Source organism: Trypanosoma rangeli, assembly GCF_003719475.1.
Source record: "Trypanosoma rangeli strain AM80 chromosome Unknown Tra_15.4_contig_00014, whole genome shotgun sequence".
Lineage (NCBI taxonomy): Eukaryota > Euglenozoa > Kinetoplastea > Trypanosomatida > Trypanosomatidae > Trypanosoma > Trypanosoma rangeli.
In genome coordinates this window covers 35,680-57,710 of record NW_021705758.1, presented here as the reverse complement: position 1 = coordinate 57,710, position 22,031 = coordinate 35,680, and the positions used below count along the sequence as shown (strand labels likewise).

The window sequence follows — 22,031 nt, the reverse complement described above, 5'->3', positions numbered from 1 at the left end:
GAGAGAGAGAGAGAGAGAAGAAAGAAGAGAGGAGGGGGGGGGGGGGAGAGAGAGAAAGAGAGCGTTTTTGTGTCTCATCCCACGTTTACTTCAGTCAGAAGTCCTTCACCAAATTGCATACTCTAATTCTTTAGACACGCGGCGGAATCACGCCGCCCGCCAGAAACAGGCCACCGTACTCGTCACTGGAAAACACAAACACACCACCCTTTGCATGGTCGTACAGCAACGCAACGCTATTCACAACACCGCAACGGAATCGTTTCTGCGGCTTTGTTGTGGGTCTCATGGGAATCGTCGCCGCCATAGCCAAAGCTGCACCGGCGGCACCGCCTGTAGAAAGGACTCCGTTCTCTTCTACAGGCGGTGGGGTCTCGTTCAAAGACAAGACTTGACGCAGTTCTTTCTGGGCAGCATGGGCGAAAGGCACATCGTAAAAAGGAATAGTGCTACTGGCTTTCCCCTCACCATTGGAGCGGGCGACGCCAGAGTGAAAACCATTCCCCCCAGAAACGCCCCTAGCTGCCAACTGCAGCTGACCCAAAAATGAGAAGCAGGGCGACACCGCTGCCGATAATGGTATGGAAAACGAAGAGGAAAAAGAAGTGGCAATAGTTGAACTACCACCACAAAGACAGCTTTGCCGTCGTCTGCAGCCGTTGCTTTCCACATCTTCTCGAAGACGCCGGGTGCCGTCTTCCTGGAGTGTCGCACAGAATGGAGGGAAGGGAATAGGAACAACCCGCAACAACTTTGTCACAGCCTTCAACAGGGTGTCCATTCCATGCCTTTCCGCCAATTGACTCAGCAGTAATTGACGTTGAAGACTATACTGATCGTCATTGCGTGGCGAGGGTAACTCGCTGGAGGTTGTACTACTTGCATCATCCGTTTGATTTCGCTGGTTGTCGTCGTCGTCGTCGTCATCGCTCGCTCCGTTATCCCCATGTGAAGGACGACCACTTAAGCCACCAAGGTCACCCAGGGAAAAGTAAGAGCAGCGTGTTCGTTTAGTTGGGGGCCGAGTTCTGAGGGAAGTTGAATTGTTGTTTGAATTTACCTGCTTTCGCAGATTCAACACCTTCACACGAGACCCTGTTAAGGCATCAAAAACGTACGTTGTGCTATGAAGCGCACCAACTGCGACAAGCACCATTGAATCGTCATCATCACCATTGACACTGTTGAAATTATCATGGTCGCTGGTATAGTTATTCCCCATCGCTTCCTCCTCTTCCTTTGCCTCCTCTCCTTCCTGATCCGCTTGCACATGACGCCGGAAGCGTAAACTTGGCGTGCCTCCAGCTGGACCACAACTCACGCGTCCAGATACTGACAGTGAAGGTGAAGGTGCCTCTGATCGACGCCGATCTGGATGCCTCACAACTGTGACAGCGCACGGCAACATGTAGATTGGGGCCCGCTTCCTGTGGGAATGAAATTGTGAGACACCATTCTCTGTAAGCGTCGCTCGTGGAAGTACTGGACATACAGGAATGACACGCAGAACACTACCGTAGAGCACATCAAACACCATACAAGCATATATGCCTGCACGATATTCGAGAGGACGTTCATATGGAACATTGACTCGACTTGGCCCAACAGAGGCCATAATACACAAGTAGCGACCGTTTTGGGCAACGGGCGACAACCCAACATTCCATTTTGGCTTAGGATGATTATTTATTGTGTTGTAACTTCCACCCCCGTTTACTATATTCTGAGACGAAGTGCCAGTTTTTCTATGATATCTTCGACCGGTATTGTTGGTGATGTGGCCGTTACCGTGACCTTGCTTTGCCCACGTTTTGCATGCGTCAGTGTAATAACTAAGTGTGGATGATGCACTTGATGACGTCCAGGACTTTTCACGGAAAATAAACTCATCACAAGTCAAGGAGTTTTCATCGTCTGCATCACTCCAAACCGGATTGCCGGAGGCTGCCATACTAAGTAGCTGATAGGGCTGCGGCGGCGAGGCATATCTGGTTTTCTGAACATCTGGCCAAAGACTCACGGTGTGGCACAATAACTGTGAAACTTCTTCAAAAACTAAACGAGACCCTGTACGGTAGAGAACGGCCTCTCCAGCGAGAGAAGCAGCATTATTGTACCTCTGTGACTCTCCATGAAGCGTCGATGTCTTCTTCCTCTCACCCTGAGAATGACGTGGACGAAAAAAGGAGATGGGATTGGATCCATCATCCATGTCCCTGTTCGCACCTCCTTGACGGCGGTTTCTGTAAACTCCGGTAGCTTCGCCCTCCTCATCATCGATATCTTCATGATCATTGTCCATCTCAGAGCCGGAGGAAGGCTCCAACACAGCCAGCGTATGTGGACCAAGGTAATCTCCTTCCTGGTGCAGGACCTGCTGCACGATACGACGACCCAACTTACTTCCCCGTTTCGTCTCGGTCCCCGCTGGAACTCCACTCTCCTGCACAAGCTTTGACATTCGCGACACTGCAGATTCACGTCCCGTTCGACCACCCGCCAAGCAACGGCGATCAAAACCAATTCTGCGAGTCCCCACAAAAAAAGCATCCTGTATTTCCCCATCTTTGCTAGAATACGCTGAGTTTTGCATGAAATTACCATCCCGTAGTTCAGCAGGCGATTGCAATGCGGCGAGTGCGGCAGGGAGTCCACGCTGGGAGACGACGACCACATTGTCCTTTGCATTTTCAACGTCACGCTCATTCCAGGCATCGTACATAGAAAGCTGCCCACATTGGTTAATGGTGTAAAATGCCTGCATCAAAGGCGAGACCAGGATATCAAATACAGGAAGAGTGTCGATGCGCTGGATAATCGATCCATCTGCGGGTAACCAACGAAGAATGAGGTTATCCCTACCAGAAGAAAGACACTGAAGTGCAGAGAGGCGCCGATGCGCTTCTCCTTTCCACAAAGGACTGTCCACTGGAAGGGGACAAATACGCGACGGCGACGACGACGTGCCTCGCCAAAAGCGAGGATCCAACCAACGTGTGACTGTGATGAGAGTTTTATGAATCTGAAATGCACCGTAGAGGCGATCCTCATCACCACACAAAGAGGGGTTTAAGACATCTGATGATTCACACAGACTATCTTCTCTACAGTGCAGTGAGTAAAGAAAAACTTTACCTGTTGTCGCATGATGAGAGCGATTTGCCTCACTACCTTCTGGTACATACGGTGGGGCATTCTGCACGGAGCATAGAAGAAAGCGCCCGGACGGAGAAAACGCAAGAAACGACTCCAGTTGCTCGTACCAGTAGGGTTCCTTCGAGTCCTTCGCTAGAACAACATCCAGGACACGTTGCTCGCAAAATGATTCTTGCAATTGTTCATTGATATATGTATGAGGCAAACTTTTTGCGGTGCGAAGCGCAAATACAACCAATCTCCCCTTTGTCGTTAAAAGGGCCAAAAGAGATCCACAAGGTGTCACAGCAACAATCTGTACTTCATTCAACACCACATCTATTGGACGATCAAGGTTGTTGTCCGTTGAACTCACGCCATCTTCATCGGATTCAATGGAGGTGCTCTCTTCGGACTGGGTCACTTCACCCGTCTGATGAATCATACGGTCCATCAGCGATTGAAGCTGAACCTGAAAAGAAGGAATGGGCGGCACGGTCGACGCAGCAGGTTCCTCCATCGCACCTGACATATCAACACCAATCCCAGTGCCATCTGAGAGGGTCCGAGGTGGGTCTGCGGTGGCTGAAGTAGCTTCGCCTGATACAGAGATGTCCCCTTCATAGGTCCTCACTGCGGCAGGCTCATTCCTTGCCTCTTGACTCTGAGTTTGTTCCCCGCAGCTTCCGTTGCGAAGACCTTTTTTTGCCCTGCCATTTCCTTGAAAATTAACCAAAAGCCTGTGTACCGCCGGGTTTTCCATAGATCCCAGTTGGATATCCATATGCACCCGCTCGTTCTGAAGATCCAAGAGAACTTTTGGTGCACGCAGAATTCTCTTTAGTAGAAAATACAGTGGAACACGTCGTGGCGTGGAAGCACGACTCACGTGATATGGCTGTCCGGTCGCCAACGCACCCAAAATAACCATGTTAATATCACTGTCGTAATTTCCAATTGTGCATGAATGCGTTCCTCCATGAATTTCCTTACGGTTCGACAAAGTTTCACCCGTTTCATGCTGCAATCCATTCCCCACAAGTGAAAGACGGAGTGGTGCACTTGACGTTGGTGCACCCACGAGGAATTCGTGTGCAGCTCTCTTGAATGTATTCACAAACGTAGACCCAATGTTATCATTTTCTTTTGCTTCCTTGGTACTACGCGAGCATGGGAGACGCGAAAATGAGTTTTCCTCTTTTCCCTTATCAGCAATTGGCATGGAACCCTTGCAATTTCCTTGGTTTGCATCGTTCAACTTCGAAATCTGCGCCGCGCAGTTTTGGTACCAAAATCCCAACGAAGCTGAGACAGTAGGCGACCTCTGACAAACTTCATGACTTCCCCTTCGTGGAGTTCTCTTGGCCTCACAGGTTGTACTTTCCGTAGACATCTGAAGGTGCTGCAGGAATACGTCCGAAAATTCAGCAAGAGAGCCAACAACCCAGGCAAGTAGTTGTATTCTAAGAAACATCTGTGCCCAGCAAAGTCTGGGGTTAGGCACCGATAAATTTTCCGCTGTGTGGCAAGGTGACTCCGGCACTTCTTCTCCTTCCCTAAGGACTGCATGCCGCACCACATCCATGAGCCTCTGCCACGACTTACGCGCCAAACCGTCTCCTTCCACCTCTGCCTTTGCCTCTGAAGGAGACGCGTCAACACTTTCCGTGACGGCAATAGCTTCGTTCACTCCTCCGTCCAAAAAATCATATGAGTGGTGCCCTTTATTTTGATGCTCACAGTGGCTTATGATCCACGTAGAGACGTCCTCTATATTTTTCCTCAAGATGGGTGCACCACGGCAAAACAATTCAATAATCCCGCTGCGCATCTCCTTGAGTGAGACTGCTCCCTCGCGCGCAGATGCGTACGAGAGTGACAGGCCAGTTTTAATGTCTTCTGGAGAAGGCAACCCACCTGCCTGTTGATTTTTACCCTGGCAAGGAGCAGAATGCTCGAACATATGACTATTAACTTCTACCTGATGGGCATCAAGCAATAGCCGTTGAAGTTTCTCATGCAACATGGAAAGGCGCTCCAAAATACTGTCCCGATGATGAAGCCATCCTTGAGATGTAAAGTCTGCCCAAGATACGACCTCTACAAGATACACCTGTGCCCACAACACTTCAACGTAGGCAAAAAATACCTCCAAAAGGGATGCCCATTCCAAAGGCAAGATATCCACTGACTTGGTCCTACTTGCTTCCTCCCTATGCTCCGTTGAAGAGTTATCAAGAGTCAAAAAGAGGTTAAAGAGTTTCCGCAAGTAAGGTGTCAAAGCAATCAACTCCCCGAGACCATTGTGGTTCGTGTCCTTATTGCAGTTTCCCTCCATGAGAGGGGCGTGCTGGCTCGTGTCCCACCTGAGAGGAGCGATGCCGAAACGGCAGAGCTCTTGAAGGGCACCCACATTGGTTACTTCATCCCCCTCCTCACTGTTTTGATGCATGAGAATGCGAAAGAGCGCCATTCTAGACACATCTGTATACAAAGGAGGCGGTTGCTTCTCTGACTCACTTTCCACGTTGTCTGCTGCACATGCTGAGTTGCCGCTGCCCTCCTTCCCGTTGTGCCACATGGTTCTGGCCTCCTTCAAATTGCTGTTGGAAGCCTTGTTTTCTGAACGGTCCAAATTCAAAGGTTGTGCTCCATTGCCAGAGGATTTTAGATGCTCCGTAGTAGGGCAAGCAGAACTCTGCAGTCGTCGGCAACTTTCCTCCTCCAGTGTTTTGGCAGTTTCAGTGAAGCCAAGGTCTATCAGCAACTTCTGCAACAGACCGTTGGCATGAGGAAAATTCACCTGTTCAGCTTGGGACTGGGAAGCACAATCCTCCACACTTTTCTTTGTCCCGGCGGACCCCGAATTCCTCCTTACCGGCATGTTGTGTGAGTCAAAAACAAAGAAGATTGTTTTGTGTGTGTGTGTGAAGGGGGGAGGGGTCTCAGAGCAAAAAGTGTCCGCCCACCAGCAGCCTTCTTTATCTTTCTCACCCGCCCTGCGTGGAATATTTAAACCTCGATGAGGGCAGGATGCGGTGCAGCTTGTGCCTTCCTCCGCCAAGCCGATGAAACGTAAGAAGACACTGAAAACCAATGTGCTCCTCCAACTCCTCCTTGCCTTGTTTTGGTCGTCTGACCAATTCGCAGAAACAGAAAAAAAAAAAAACCGCCCCCAGTCCAGCGCGTGGTTGCAGACAAACAAACAAAACCTAAAACGAAACAAACAAACACTAAGTAGTTCACTCACCAGTGTGAGTGGCCTGAACAAAAGTTCTCACTTTTTCTTTTTTCCTTAGTCGTCTTTGTGTTTGCCTGCGTGCCTCCCTAATAAGCAAGAAATATAACTATAGACAGGCAGAAATATGTGATTGTGTGTCCGCTCGAAGGTATTGTGGTACTCTGGACTGCCGCAAACGACTTACAATGCAGGCAAATGGAAAGCATCAAAAAAAAAAAAGAGGACATAGATAGATAGAGAAGTGTACAGCAAGGAAAGGCATCAGACAACACAAAATGGGTCTTCTTCTGGTTGTCGCTATTGTCTTGTTTGTCTGGAGTCAACGTGCTCCGCCATGAAAGGGGCCTGCCTGGAAAACAAGCGGAGCGCAGCAGCAAGAAAGCATGACAAGCACAGTGCCACTCAGCTCACCGACCACATTAGGAATGGGTACTGAAAAGACAAAGAAACAAATTGCGCGGTGGATTCCCCTCACACGCAACGCAGAAGAGATAATAGTAATACAATAAAAAGAACGAAAAGGCTTAAGATAAAACAACAAGAAGAAACCAAAAAGAAAAAGAAACTCCTCTTTTTTTCCCTCCTTGCGTCGTCATTGCGCAAATTCTTCACTTGGATGATGCATCTCTGGATTCCTTACAAAGTGCCGGCGGCGCAAGACCCAGCTCCGCGCGGAGAACAATATGCTCGCGCCGCAGCAGCGCCAGAATCATCAAAAACTGTTCAGTCTCTTCCTGCGTATTCCACGACGGGATCACTTTGGGAATCAACGGAAACCTCAAATTGGCGGCATTGGCGTCCTTATCTACTGGACCACTGCGCCTCGATTGGGCGAAGTGACTCGAGTGGGGTGTGTGCGTTTTTCCCCCGATCCCGGCAGGGCCATCCAAAGGAAGCTGCCTCGCGCGCCGCACCGTGGTGACGGAGAAAGGTGAATCCAACACCGGCAACGGATACTCACTACCGCCCCGCACGGTCTCTGGTGTGCCGTCCAAAACCACACGTCTAGTGGCGGGAGGCTGAATCGGCTCAATGCGCACATCATCCAAGTAGGCATCCAGCAGCTCATAGGCTTCCCTTGGTAGCCGCATTCCAGAAACGAGAAAGTCCACTACGTTCTGTACAAGGGCAGCTCGAATCGGATCAAGCGGCGAAAGCGTCATTTCAGCATCTTCAAGCACAGAATCGTAAAGCGCCTTTACATCATTGAGACTACTTACGACAGGATACGGCGTAGAAGAGGGTTGTTGTAGCACCGTAGTTTTTGTTTCAGGTGTCGTCTGCAACAACTTCGTTGTTGTTGAAAATAAATATGGCGAAGGATTCTTCCTGCGCGTTGATCCCCGCGCGTTTTTCACTGCAGGAACAGTCTTTCGCACAGTCGTGGAATGAGAGTCGTTTAGGGATGCCGCTGCAACCCCGGTACCTCGTACGGATCGTTCGGATGCAAGGGCAAGATGACGCATTTTGTCAGTGCCGCCATCACGCAGGAGGGCAGCCATAAGACGCGTCACAATAAAACCACGAAACGGTGGGGCTTCTTCCACATTTTCTTCCAGCAACGACTCCGCTATGAAGACGGTTGGATCACCAAAAAGTCCAAACCCCTGAAGCCCAACATCTATCGAGGCCAAATTGGGACCAAGCAATTTAGACGGAATAGCAGCCAGGGTGGAGTCGAGCGACGGTGCCTCTGAACTGCTATCAACAAACGCGCGTGCGGTCCGGGAGTATGCGTTTCCAGGCGCAATCCACTCAGATACATCCTCTCGTTTCTCGTTCGGTGTGTCGTTAAAAAGGACACTCTCACTCTCTTTTTCAGACAACAGGTTACTTGTGTCCTTGTTCGTTGCTCCCCCCGTCGTTAGTGTTGCTGCGTTTCCTACTGAGCCGCTTTTTCTTAACGAGCGCTTCGATCCCCCGCGGCGCTGTGTTGCTTGATGAGCCGGCGACAATGAGGGTGGTTTCAAAGCCACATTTTGGTTGGACAGCGAGGGCAAAGAGCTGGACAAAATAGCCAAAAAACGCTCAAAAAGATCTTCTTCCCACAAAAGCCTGTACATGTCACAAAGCCATTTGCGATAGAATATTGTCACACGCGGGTCCACAAACTGTACTGCGGGAATAAGTAACTCTACTGTCGTGCTGATCACTCGGAAAACAAGAAGAGTCACTTCCTCCCGTATTTGTTGCTGCATAAACTGTGCACTGGAAATATACTCCTGCACTTGTTTAATCATAAGTTCCAACTCTGCCCCAAGTCGACGTGGAATAGCTGGCACACTTACATGCCCTTGCGACTGATGCTGTGAGGTGGCCGCGGCGGGTTCCATAGAAGACATTTTTGGTGTTGGTCGATCTGTTTCCCCAACAGATAAGGAACGACTCGCAAAGGAGCCGACAGAGTTGTCCTCTACACGCTGGAGAGACCGAAGAAGCAAGTAAAGCACCACATCGGTGGGACGCACGACCCCGGTGGCGTCTGCCATAATAGATAACGTTGTGGCAGCATGCAAAGTTTCCACAGCGTTATCACCAAACACGCCGGGGCTAGTGGCACTTGCCTGCACTCCCTTTGGTCGTTGACTACCACTTTGTGTACGGCGTGCGAGATCAAACGCTGTGGTCAAAGCACAGTTGCCACTGGCAATGCTCCCATCAGTCGTCTCCGTTAAACCCCCAGCCAGTTTTCGTAGGTCCTCTGCATAGTTACGAAGGGATGGGAATAATTTTGACAGTAAACTAAGTGCCGCAGTGGATGGTAAGGTGATAAAGCGCCCAAACACATCTCCTTGCTGCATTGGTTCACTGCAGCAGGGTTCATTGGCGGCATCTATCACGGTACTGTTTTGCTCCGCCTCTTCTACACTTCCAAAGGAGCTGTTCAGTGAAGAAACGGAGGAGGGGCCACCAAAAAGGAGTCCTTCTACCAACATGTTTAAAAAAACTGCAGTCTGATTCATTAAACAACCTCCGGAAGCGACTTTCAATGATGCAGAGGCCATTACTGTTTCATCCCCTTTATTTCCATCAGAGTCTCTGGAGACGTTTTCAGTATCTTCCGCATTCTGCATTGTGCGTTTTTGTACCATGGTGTCCCCAGGAGTCACATAACTGGAGCTGGCCTCCTTGCTATTTCCACTCATGCGGGTTAATTTTGTGAACGTGTGGGGCATCACATCTTTCTGAGCATCACCAACCGGCTGCATGGTTTCCTTTGTGTTACCTCCTCCCGGGCATAGCAGGTTCATCAAAGCGGTGATGTCATCTTTTGAGATGTGACCCTCCAAGAAACTGCGGAACCCCTCACGCCACCAAAGTCCTTGTTTACCACTAAGGTTCCGTAGTAGAGTCGTTCCAGCTAATGCCTGTGACTGGAGAAGGTGCGGTAAATGACTGGCAGAGCTTGAAAAATGGTTTGTAGTATTCTCGTTGCCGCTTGTACTGCATGCACCTGAAGCTGGCAAGAAACACGCCGGGTGCATCTGACGACCCACATCACTCTGAAAAAGCTGTCGCAACTCGGATAAGCAGTTAGGTCCACACGCCTCCGATGAATCGAATGCGCCTGGCTGGGCCTTCAGTCGCGGCGCAAGAAGGCCAACTGCTGAAGGGTTAGATGTGGTGCTCCGCGCTTCTTTCAATGTCCCAGCGGCCTCATCTGCCGTACAAGTGAGCGCGCGACAGCCGCACAGATGGTCCACCCAGCGAGAGCGCTCCAATAGTTCCACAAGCATCACCACATCCTGATTAAGGAGCGACTCAACCTCCATAAAATGATGAAGATCTTTCAGGAGACGTCGCACAAGAGCGTCAAACGCGCACACAAACGCGCGCCGCTCCTCTTCCTTCAATAAGGCATCGAAGCGTGAAAGCGTGAGGGCAAGCTCAACTATATATGTTTTGCAAAGAACATCGTTACCCTGCTCAAGACACTGCATCAACGGGAGAAACTCGTTTCGCATAGTGGATGCGATTCCTGGAAGGGAATTCGAACCAAAAAGCATCCCATAGGAGAAATGCATGTCTTTCGCCCGCGATGTCGTTTCCGCACCACGGCTTCTCATTTTACTTTTAGATGACGAATATGACTTCCCTACAGACACTATTCGCCTCAAAACGTTTTCGCAAAATATACACAGACACTAATGCCGTACGTTACCCTATCCTCTTAATGTGGTGAACGCAGATGTGAAACAAAAGCAACAAGGTATGTGGATTCCACAGAAAGCCTCCAAACCCTAATAATATGAAGGCGATGAAAACGAACCCGTGTGGGGCATGTGGAACCCCACAAGAGGGTCCATCTTGCCAGCAATCGCGTTGGGGAACGACAAATAATATTAGTAGTTTTATTATCCAGAGACACCCTCGCCCATACACTTTCTTCTGTCAGCATCCGTCAGAGAGTTATATTCACTTCTCAGCACACACACACACACACACACAAAATGCGGGGTATGCACACTCCATTATATATATATATAATGTTTTTATTTTCTGTTTCATGTTTTTGCATGTAGCTTCTGATCAAGTGTTGGTTTGTTTAATTTTCCTTCACGTACCTCGACGCAGAGTTATTCGGCACTAGCAGCGGGTTGCAGAGTGTCCTTCTGCATTCTTGTCATATCAATGATGTAACGCAGAGAGAAGTAGTTCTCGTTTGCCAGCTCCGTCAATGGCCGGTGCTGGTGCAGTCCACGCTGTAGGACCTTCAGCGCGGAGATAACGGGACCATTATCCTGCGCAAAACCGCCTGCACACTCGTTTGAGTGCAGCATGAGTGATTGCGCCCAGAGTAACGCCTGTTCGAGACCCCGGCTCTCCTCCACCTCTCTGCTCACCCACTGCACCAGCAGAGAAAAGAGTACGGAGGGGACGGACGAGACCACAACTGGAATGGCCTCCCGCGGCATCCGCCTCAAGCACTCAACGCCAAGCATTCTGTCTCCAAGGTTCAATGCACTCATCAGGGCCATGACAGGCTCACCGTTGTCTAATTGATCACGAACCTGTTGCGTTGTGATGTTGGCTCTGAGTTGCAACGGCTGGAACTTGGGGCGTGCAACGCGAGTAGAAAACACCAGCAGCCCGTCGGTGGTGGCCGCCACAAATTCTGTCCCTGTGCACGCAAACGCCAAGTCCACCGTGCGTGCCGTAAGAGCGGTTTGACGCTTTCCTGTCGCAAAGTGGCGGTGCCGGCTTCCAGGCATTTCCAGTACTTTCCCACGGCGCAAGTGAATGTCGGTGTCGTCCACATCGATATTGTCGACGTGCCCGGCCTCCGTTATCTGCCGCCACTGGTATTGCTCCTCCGCCCCCTGAACATCCTGGTTCGTCGTGACAGGCCACTTCTTCAGCATGTAACCCTGGGTGGCGTGGTACATCACAATCCACTTGGAGTCCCCACCGGCAACAATCTTCTCACCCTCCGGAGAAAAGGCAATGACGTTGAAGCGGGCATTGTAGTTCGCACTACGTGGGCCCACCGTCTTGTTCCACCCACCAGCGGCGTCAAAACTCGTCTGGAACGTTTTTATTATAATCGGCTCTGTTGGCACTACTGTCTCGTACACAGATATTTCCTGTTTCATTGTCAGCACCGCCAGACGGCGACCACTGTTGCTAAATGCAACACTAACCACCTCAGAGCCAATGTCCACCACCTCCGCATCACCCTTCAAGCGGTCCCCGCCATCGCCGCGGGTGAAGAGATCCCAAAAGACAAGATTATGATCAAGCGAACCAGAAACGAGAGCGGTACCAGAGGGATGAAATGCCAGACACGCAATAGGCGCCTCATGACCCTGCAGCTGATCGATCAATTTCCCTGTTTGCACTGCAAAAAGAAAGATGCGATCCGTTTGCCCGCTACCTACTGCCAGAACTTCTCCAGATGGATCAACGGCAATGCAAGAGAGCTGCGTCTGTTCGGGTGCCGTATAGACACGAAAGTGACGGTATCGTACAAGATCGTAGCCCCTTGCTGTGCCGTCCCGACTGCAAGTAAAAAAGGCATTTGTAGCCGCACATGTTGCTATGCCTGTTACTGGTGCTGTGTGCTCGGTAAAAGTTACATAACATTGACCGGAGGACACCTTCCATACTTTTACTTTGCCGTCGTCACCGCCCGAAATGATGCTGCTAGAATCTGCCGTAATGGCAGTTCGAGAGATATCGTAGTAGTGCCCCTGATCCTTAAGGACGTACGCCTCAGATTTCCAGTCCCACAGAAGAAGTTGTTTTAAATGAGCACTTCCAAAGGCAACAAAGTCACCACTTGGGCTAAAGACCGCGGCTGTGAGTGACTGTGCGGAGATGGAGAGTAGGTGCACAAGCGTGAGTTCCGCCTCATCGACCGCGGCCAAGGAGTGAATGGCAAAGATACCAGAGTTGTAGCCAATCGCCACAAGACCACGACGCTGATGAAAACAGGTGACAGAAACATTACCTTTATGGGTTAATAGATGTTTCTTGTCTATCTCATATGCACAGCGGAGGATGTCTGGGAGGTACGTGTCATCGGCAACGGAGACACGCACACCTTCAAGCTTCAACTGCTCTAGTCGCCGCTTTTCTAGGAACGATTTTGGAACACGACCCGCCTCATCATCATCATCATCTGCATTCTCTTCAGTGGTTTCATCTGTTTGCGCTCCTACACGCGCCTTCAGCTGCGCAGCGGCAACAGCTTGCAGCACCTCTCCACGTGTTACGGGTGTACGCTTCCATGTGATAATCACGTTATCTGCGGAGACACTTACAACACGGCAGCAGGCGTCATCAATAAACCAGGCACCATAAACGCCGGCGCGGTGGCCTACCAATGCGTTCTGTTGTATGGCCATCCCCTTACGCTGCACATTCCCTTGGCGAGGGTAAATCTTCATGCGAGCATCTTGTCCGCTCAGTAGCAGATGTTCACTGTCCGGTGTCCATTCAATGTTCATAATGGGCAACGTCAACGCCGCATGGAGGTTCTCCACCCGATGACATGCATGATAGGCCACAACGCGCTGAGCCGGGGCGGTGTACACTTGAAGAGTATTTTCAAGGGCAAGCGCAACATACTTGCCGCACGGGCTAAACTTGACGCAGCGGACCTCGCAGTCAGGTGGAAACGCGATGGTATCAAGCACCACCCCGGCGGAAATAGCGTAGAAGAAGCCGACCCCGCGCCGCCCAACTGCAATCAGCAGATCACCATCCTGCGAGAGGTCAAAACACTGAATAGTGCTGTTACTACACGAGAGTGAGCGATGCCCTTCCTGCTGAACCTGAATGCTCGAAATGTAATTGTTGACGGGTGAGTACAACTGGCGACCGTCCGGAGAAAATGCAACGTTGCCGCCCGTGTACAGCATGCCATGCACTGATGCCAGTTGAAAATTCGTCTGCATTGTCTACCCCCCTTTTTTTGTTTTTTTTTGTTATCTCCTTCTCTCCCTTAATGTTCGTCTCTTTCCTCCTTCTTCTTCGCAGGCACCCGTTACGAAGTTCCCTCCTCCTATGCAGCTGTCAAGGCAGCAAAAAGCAGAAAACAAGACCAAACAAAAAGAAGAAATTTACAACAATCACAGCTCAGGTATTACACTTCAGCTCGTGCTCAAAGTGTCGGCAGCTGAACACCCCACCCCAGCGACCCTCATGCCCCGCCTATGCATCTAGTTATTTCAACACATGTAAACACAATGGTGTCCTTAATCTTTTTTTTTTTATCATATCCCTTTAAATACAGTCTTCCTTCGCTCCCTTTAAGCATTAATCTTTGCTATGCTCCCTTGGCTCCTACTCTCTGCTGCATGCCTGCCCCGCTAGTACACCGTGTCAGCGGCCACCTCGTCGTCGAGGTCGGCGTCAAAGTGGCCCACAACGTCCCACTGCGTGCTTTGCTCGTGCGGGAGATTCGCCACCGCATTCACCGCCTCAGGGAACCTCTCTGTCAGCACGTCATAGTAATACTGCGCCGTACTCATCATCAGCTCGTCGTTCACGTCCACACGACGCAGCATGGGGACGTACACTTCCGGCTTAAGATCAGATGTTTGCAGGAGTCCGGTGCTGGCCAGGGCAGCAGCAGCGCGCAGCAGCCAAGTGATGCTCAACTTGTCGCTGGCGCCGACGCTCGCCGCCGTCCGCACGCCGTCCACCGCGGCACGAATGAATGCCGGTTCCACGCGCTCCATGCAACAGGTAACAAGCGAGTACGCAAACGCAAACCCGCCAAGAGCCCCATTACCCCTGGAAGCCATCATTACCAGCGCCCTCTTTTGGAGCTCAGCAAGCTGCCCATCAGTAATACTCGCCGACTTGCACAACGCCGCCACGGCCACACCGGCGACAGCTGTAGTTGCTGGCGTCTCTGCCCGTTCCCAGATGGGCAAGACAAAGTCCAATAGTTTCGCAATGTGGCTCAGGGCCTTGGTAAAGCGACCGTACCGTATGACAACGGAGATGAAACGGCACATAACGCCACAAAGCAAAGGGCTGTCAACCGCCGCCTTCTTTGTAACCACCGTGCCAAGGATAATATCAGCATACCTCTCAGACCTCCGTAGCAACTGAATGACGACACGGAGCGCCAACACACGAGCCTCGCCGGTGTCACAGAGAGACGCATTAAACATTGCAAGTGCCATGGTGCCCTCCACCATTTTCTCCTTTCCGCTGGCGGGGTAATTCATCAGCTGCAGGCACAGTCTCACAAGCGCAAGAACAACAGCTCCCTCATTTCTTGTAAACAGCACCTTTGAGCAGCGGCCAGCGACGGTGTTGGCGGCACCCGCGCTCACACGCCGCGGTGCAAACGTCAAAAGATCCTGAATACACTCCACTGCCTGTACCTTTTGCATGGAGGTGCCGTAATCAAGACCCCTGTTATAGAATGTCATGAAAACGTCAAACAGTCGCGTGGGTTCGCCCTCGCCAAGAACACCGAATTCCGGATTCGCCTCTGTAACCACTGCACGAGCCGTAGCCCCCAACGTGTTTTGAAACAAATCCAAGTATTGCAACAAATAGCGACCAGCAGCGCGCTTGCTTGTGGTAAGATCCTGTTGCTCTTCTTCCTCCAGAGACTCCACCACACGTTGCTCGAGTGATGCAATAAGGCGCGGGATCATAGAAATCGCAATACCTCGCATTTCATCCTTCTCGCTCCCAAGTACCTCAATGGCAGCCCGAAACACCGCGGAGAGGCCCTCAATATGGTCAAATGAGACACCCAAGCCATACGCCTCTGCCGCGAGAAGTGCGCCACGTTGTGTCGCCGGAGAACAAAGTCCTTTTTCCCAGTGTTCCATTGGCAAGTGCTCAAATTCACGGGGTAAACCTTCAATGAACTTTTGGTAGGTTTCGCTCGCCCCATCAAGCCCCTGCACAAGAAATGCTAGAAGTGTTTGACTAATGGTATCGGTGAACCGGCGTAGCTGCTCATAAGCCTCATCCACGTCAAGTATGGCATCGAGCAGCTCCAGATTGTCTTGTGTGTACACAGATCGCTGAGCAAGATGCTTGAAGATAATGCCAAGCGCCGCGCCTGGTTTGACCTTCACCACCTCCACCACACCGCGCACGGAGGTCTCAATTTGTGCCTCAATGGCATCCTCAATAAGACGTGGACCAACCGACCTGGAGACCTTCGCAAACACATCACGCGCGCACTCCTGCACCTGCGGGTCTTTGTCCTGCATACCGGGAAGCACACACCCCACAATCTGGCCGCCCATCCCAATGAGGCGACGCGAGTCAATGTACACCACAACGTTAGCAAGGCACACAAGTGCTCCAAGTTTGCTTCTACGATTGTTGTCCTTGTAACGGTCACAGAGAGCCTCAATTAACTGTTCGATCATCTCATTCAGGCGGGAAGTAAACTCAATCGTTTTTGTGGCCATCTCTACACAATCCAAATTTTCGGACGAAGCAAATAATATGAGGACATTGACTAGGCCATTAAATATCTTCTTCACGGCACCACGAAGACTCGCCACACACGTCTGCCATGCATTATTTGTGCCTGTGCGAACCTCTAGATTACGTTCATGACGACCACAGTACATCGCGGCCAACAATCGCGTGAAGCTCTCCGTTCCCAACATTTCTTCAAGAGAACCAAGAATGGAGATGCCACGCTTCTCCACATCGCGTGCAACCTCCATCTGCAGTATACCACCGGATTCGGCATCCCCCTCTCCCTCGCCTTCTTGCTCTAACATTTGTTCCAACTCTTTCATCTTGTCTTGGTCCCCAGCCAAATTCTCCTTGGCCACATTAATGCGCATCTTCTTACGAATCTGCTGCACCAAGTGAATAAGCAGCTTCGATGCGAGCAACATGGAACTCTGACGCAACGTCGTCACCTCACTTACCACACCAGACAGCAAAGGCTCAAGCACCAACGAAAGATTCCGTGTGCCGTACAAGTTAATGACACCTGATCCTGCCACCAGTGCCACATCCCGCACACGATCAGAAAAGTGTGAGAGACCTTCAAGCACCCATGGGAAGGACAGTGGCAAAAATCTCTGAAAGTTGGCCGGGCTGAAGGTGGAAGGCGCGTACACCATGATGTGTAAAAATCCTTCACGTACAAGAGGTCGCTCATCCAACATACCTGCCTCAATCGTGGGGAATGAGTCGTATAAAATGGAATCCCCACAACTTTCTACAACTTCCACAAACACCTGAGCGGCACCCGCCTTTTCAATCGTGCTAACATGTGCCTTTTGTAGAATCGCAAAACACCAGGCCACAATATCATCCACCATTTTCCCACCAATGGCAGCAGAAAGAGCTGCAACAGCCTTGGCGCTGGTTGTACGAGCCTCCGACATGGGATCCATTGCGGCCTCCTCAAGTAGCTTTACAAGTTCTTCAGAGTAGGGTTTGAGAGACTTCGGGTCATTGACAAGGTTCACCATAGATGCCACAATTTGGGCTGCCTTCGGACGGAGATGTGGCATTTGGCTACTAAGGCCACGTGAAAGGATAGGTATAATAAGAGCCAACGATGCGGGATCCACGGCATTCACAAAACGCGTATACAACAACGCATCCAAAGCATTCTCCGTTTCCGTATTAGGAGAGCGTAACGCAGCGAGAATCAACTCCACATGCTCCCGAATCTCTGTGTTTGATACCACACCTGCAACACGCCGCAAAGCATTCATCGCAGCCATCGAAACATTATGATTGACGTCAAAGAGGCAAGCGTTTATGTGTTTTGTAATCTCTGGCAGTGTGGCGGCCAATTGTTTAGGAGAACAAAAGGCGACATAACCAATAAAATTTAGCGGAGGGACGCGCAGTTTGGCCTGTTCTGCTGAAAGACTATCCACCAAGCAAGGAATAAGCTGCCGTAGACCCACCGCAGTCAAGGAACTCACCATAATACGTGACGCGTCATCAGCACATTGCGAGACCTTTGGATCCTTGTCGGCCACACCCTCAAGCAAACCGCTGCACATGGCGAGTGCGTAGGGCTCAAATTTGGATCCCATCTCCTCAGAAAGAACCTCCAGGAGCAGCATCACTCCCGTTCGCTCAGCCTGATTCTCCTTGACGGCCTTCTGCATAATCTCCATAATGTGGTAGCGTCGCAGGGAGGTAAGGCCCAAACCCTGGATAACACCGACAAGCCCATAGGCGTGGGCTTTTTTCTTGATGTAGGAACTGGAGTGGATGACTTGTTTCAAACACTTTTCCACAAACTCATCCAGCTTTGACGACTCTCGTACTTCCGCATTTTTTGTGATCTCCACCATCGAGGTACACACCGCTCGATGCACCATCGCTGAGCTGGACTTGTTCAACGTGCTACTCTGCTGCTCAACAATGGATTCCAACAATTTCGTCTCCTTGAGACGACAGCTAATGATCGTTAGCCACACCGTAGAGGTGGCAAAGTAGAGCTCCTTATGTGCATTACTGAGATCCTTAGGTGGTTTACCGAGCCGCGTCTGAAGTGTTGGAGCCAGAGACCGTAGAATATCCATCGCACAGTCGTTCAAAACCACGCGTCCACAGGAGAGGATAAGTCGCATAAGTGGTTCTGTGCTAGGGGACTCTGCCATGTCGCACAAAAACAACAGGGCGTTCTGAAAAGCATCGCCGATCAAGGAGGAAGAGAGAACCTGAATGGCGGCAACAGCGCCTTGTCCAGCGATACTTTTCAAATCCTCAAGCCACAACTTTTGTTGGGCCCCTGTAGTAGAGGGCAGCAAGAAGAGTTTTCGCATGGCTTCACCAATGCGCACAGCGTGTGACACGTGCTGTTGGCCGTAGTTATTTAAAAAGTAAAGAAGATCATTCCAATCACTTGGCTCAAGCGAGAAGGCGTACGCTCTATCCTGCGCAACAACTTGCATCGCCTTCACCACCGCCGTAGATGTATCATGCAGGGAAACCGCCGCCAGGACCAACGCACGGCGACACGTCAGGAAGTGAGAAAAGCGATGATATGCGGAGGCAACCACCTCCTTGACAGCGTCCGCAGGATTAAATAGACCTAGCTCGAGCGCCGCAAGATGCGACGCGGGAATAAGCGCCATAAGCAGATTAATGCCTTGCTGCACACTCTTAAAGAGTGAAGGAAAATTCTGTAGGATGTTGGTCAGCAGTTGCAGCGTCTCCGTGGGTTGTGGTAGTTGCGACTGTCCAAGATTTTGCAAAAGTACACCCATAAGCTGGTGCTGCGTTGCAACAGGAATAGTCGTCTGCACGGCGTTGCTGCCACGGCCAGCTCTAAACGCCACCCGTGAGAATGGTAGCAGCACCACAAACAGCGGAGCAGCAATCATGTGAGTAACAGCTTGACGCAGGTGGAGCGACATCGTTGAGATCTGTGACACATCCCCAAATGTGAGTATGGTTTTATTATGCAGCTGTGCTACGGTACGCGCCATGTTCTCTGCCATGGGTGCAAAAACCGTTTTCGAAAGCAAGCCAGAAATCGCATCCAGAAGAAGACGCTCAAGAACCTCGGGAACATCGCTGCGGTTCAGCGTTGCCTGAAGGTACGGGTAAAGTACTGCCACCCCCTCGGTAGGGAAGTGTCCTGTGGTTCCAATCGTACGAATAGTCGCCAAGGGCACCTTATTTTGTCGTATTGCATCCTCAATCACATGCTTCCGTTTCTCAATTTCCGTGCGCAACACGCCGCGGCCCTTTTCAAGAGCAATGGCATCTCGTCGTTTCATGTCCTCGTAGTCGTCCTCTGACATTCCCTTGGGTGGTTTCTCTGGATACGTCTTGAGAAGCTGTTGTTCTCGTAACGCCTGCGTTTCGTATTCGTGCAGCGCCGTGACGGAGGAAGCCGCAATGGCACGGTCACGTGCATCAAGGGAAATTAGGTAATCCACTGACTTTTTGGTGACCTCCAACAATGTATCAAAGGCTCGCTGCGACGACAGCGGGCTGGTGAGAAATCCCAGAAGGAGCACCAAACCACGACTGGCTGCGGTACTCAAATGCGTCGGACCACTGAAATCACCACAGAGTTTAGTAACAAGTGTATCACCATGCATCGTTAGCAGATGTGTGTGCTCCCCTGCAAAAAGTCGATTAAATATCGACGACTGCACCACCCTTGAACTCGTCCGATAACGGCCAAGTAGAAACGAGGTTGTGTGGAAATAATATGGATCTTCCCCCTGAACATGGTCATGCCCACAACACAAAAGAACTTCACAGAGTGTCGTCGTTACCGGTGTCTTCGCTGTGTGTTGCAGCAGTGCGGAGGCTACTGGGAGCAGTGCTCCAACCGCGCTGGAGGACAAAATTTTAGGTTTCTCCTTTTTTTCCAACCCAAATACGATGCGTGTCAGGCTGTCCCACAGAGCGATTAAGGCGTTTGCATCTGTTGAAAGCGTCGCAACATACGAGGAAAGACGATGCCGCAATAATCCACTCTTGTGGGTTAAGAGAAGCGCGATGGGGGCAAATAAGCTGAGTTTGGCAAGCGTTACTGCAGTTTCCACAAGACCATTTAGCTCATCCAAGTTTCTCCCCAGCGGGGACACTACATCCGCCTGACAAAGAATACCACACAGCCGTGATACCACGTTAAATCGCCTCTGTGCAGCAATGCGCAAGGCCAAAAACGCATCTGTTCGGTACACCTCCACTTCCTCACACTCCTCCAAAAGCGGCTCTACAAGGCCATTAATGACATCCTGTGGTGCTCGCTGCGGTGAAATATGCAGTAACATCACCCGTCGAAGTTGTTCATTGTTGTTGGCACTCTTTAGCGCGGCGCGCATTTCGTCTGCAACCTCGTCTTCCACTCCAGCCACCCGAAGAAGTTTCCAAGCTGCGGCGGCAGTTTCAATGGCAGGACTCGCCAGTTCACGCTCGATCATTCGGGACAAATCGGAAGCTGCAGCCCCGAATGGTGCAGCCCCAGAAACAGCGTCCATGATGGCAGTGGTAAGAGTTATAATGGAAGCCTTTTCAATCACACTCCGGCATCGGTTTAGCACAAGGTATGAGGCCGCCTGAGCAAACAGAGGTAGCAATTCCTTCTCGGCTTTCATATGAAGAAATAGCAAGGCATAAAGATTTTGCCATTCCCCTGCCACAGCAGAAGTCAGAACCTTGCTGTTGTTCACAAAGGGTATTAGTAACTGTACAAATCCGTCCTTGCCGTGTGACGTAAAAAATGCGGATTTCTCCTCCTCAGAAAGCGCCAACAGTAGAACAAGGTAGTCAAGTGCGCTGTCGCGTGTGCAATTGGTAAGCCCCATGTTGTACATGCAAGCAAGCATGACACCATCAGGGTCCTCAACCTGTAATGCGCCAGGAGAGGGTCGCTCAGAAAGGAGTTGAAACAACAACGCTGGAGAACCCCTCACCACTTGCAGTATCGTGCCATTCTTTACAGGAGAACTCCATGTTGCCGTTACAGAAAGTATAACCGCGTCCGCTGGTGACAACGTCTGGACGAACACAGACCACTTTTCCTTTAAGTGACCGCAATTCATGTCCAGTATTCGTCGAAGACGCTTAAAAAGGACAGAACCCATAAAATACTTCTTATTACTGTTCTTCGCAATAGGCACATTCTGTAATGTGGAGCGCTTTGAACTTGTGGTGTAATACCTGGCATAATGCAAAACAACAGCAGCAAATATCTTTAGAAACAGTTTTTGCACCTCCGTGATGGCCTCTCCGCCTTCGGCAGACGGCTCAGTAGGAGCAAATACCGTTGGCGCCGCCGCCTTTAGCACCTCTTCTGCACACTGACGTGCCGTGGCGGAGTGGCTCATTGGAAGCACCGCTGTTTGACGAAGCACATGGCTCCATTCCTCTGGCGACAGGGATGCACGCTTGCAGATAAGAGGCAAAAGCTGCCGCTGAAGACGTCGCTGATACTTGACAGGGAAGCTTGGAATCTTTGCAACGCCTAATACACACTGAATAACGGTGACAACTGACAAGCGCTGAAGCGGTCGTTCCATGAGTTGTTTGATGCTATCCGGTACCTCATTCGCCTCTAAGGCCGTCTCCTGTTGCTCCTTGATAAACTCGGACAGCTTCGCCGCCTCCCTGTCGGAGAGCGGGTTCGCATAGTTGAACAGCACCGACACAGCACGCGGCACAAGAGATGAGGTTCCCTGAAGAGCCACAACAATGGAGGAGAGATCCATTGCGTGTT

General features: G+C 50.8%; 4 protein-coding genes across 4 annotated transcripts, besides 4 other annotated features; all 4 read right to left on the bottom strand.

Annotated features, from left to right (window-relative positions):
* Positions 1–62: a microsatellite.
* A 68-nt stretch (positions 63–130) lies between these two features.
* On the bottom strand, positions 131–6,019 carry TraAM80_00772 (mitochondrial ATP-dependent zinc metallopeptidase; the record flags this gene model as incomplete). The annotated part of the gene is made up of 1 exon (XM_029377840.1): positions 131–6,019. One exon carries the CDS (start codon positions 6,017–6,019, stop codon positions 131–133), a length of 5,889 nt encoding a protein of 1,962 aa, XP_029242320.1.
* A 310-nt stretch (positions 6,020–6,329) lies between these two features.
* Positions 6,330–6,368: a microsatellite.
* Positions 6,369–6,862: 494 nt separating this feature from the next.
* Positions 6,863–6,941: a microsatellite.
* Positions 6,942–6,984: 43 nt separating this feature from the next.
* TraAM80_00771 (uncharacterized protein) lies at positions 6,985–10,443 on the bottom strand (the record flags this gene model as incomplete). Its single annotated transcript, XM_029377839.1, has 1 exon — positions 6,985–10,443. The coding sequence occupies one exon, from the start codon at positions 10,441–10,443 to the stop codon at positions 6,985–6,987; it is 3,459 nt and encodes a 1,152-aa protein (XP_029242319.1).
* A 360-nt stretch (positions 10,444–10,803) lies between these two features.
* Positions 10,804–10,825: a microsatellite.
* A 128-nt stretch (positions 10,826–10,953) lies between these two features.
* TraAM80_00770 (periodic tryptophan protein 2-like protein) lies at positions 10,954–13,776 on the bottom strand (the record flags this gene model as incomplete). The annotated part of the gene is made up of 1 exon (XM_029377838.1): positions 10,954–13,776. One exon carries the CDS (start codon positions 13,774–13,776, stop codon positions 10,954–10,956), a length of 2,823 nt encoding a protein of 940 aa, XP_029242318.1.
* A 414-nt stretch (positions 13,777–14,190) lies between these two features.
* TraAM80_00769 (uncharacterized protein) lies at positions 14,191–22,023 on the bottom strand (the record flags this gene model as incomplete). The annotated part of the gene is made up of 1 exon (XM_029377837.1): positions 14,191–22,023. One exon carries the CDS (start codon positions 22,021–22,023, stop codon positions 14,191–14,193), a length of 7,833 nt encoding a protein of 2,610 aa, XP_029242317.1.
* Between the last annotated feature and the right edge of the window lie 8 nt (positions 22,024–22,031).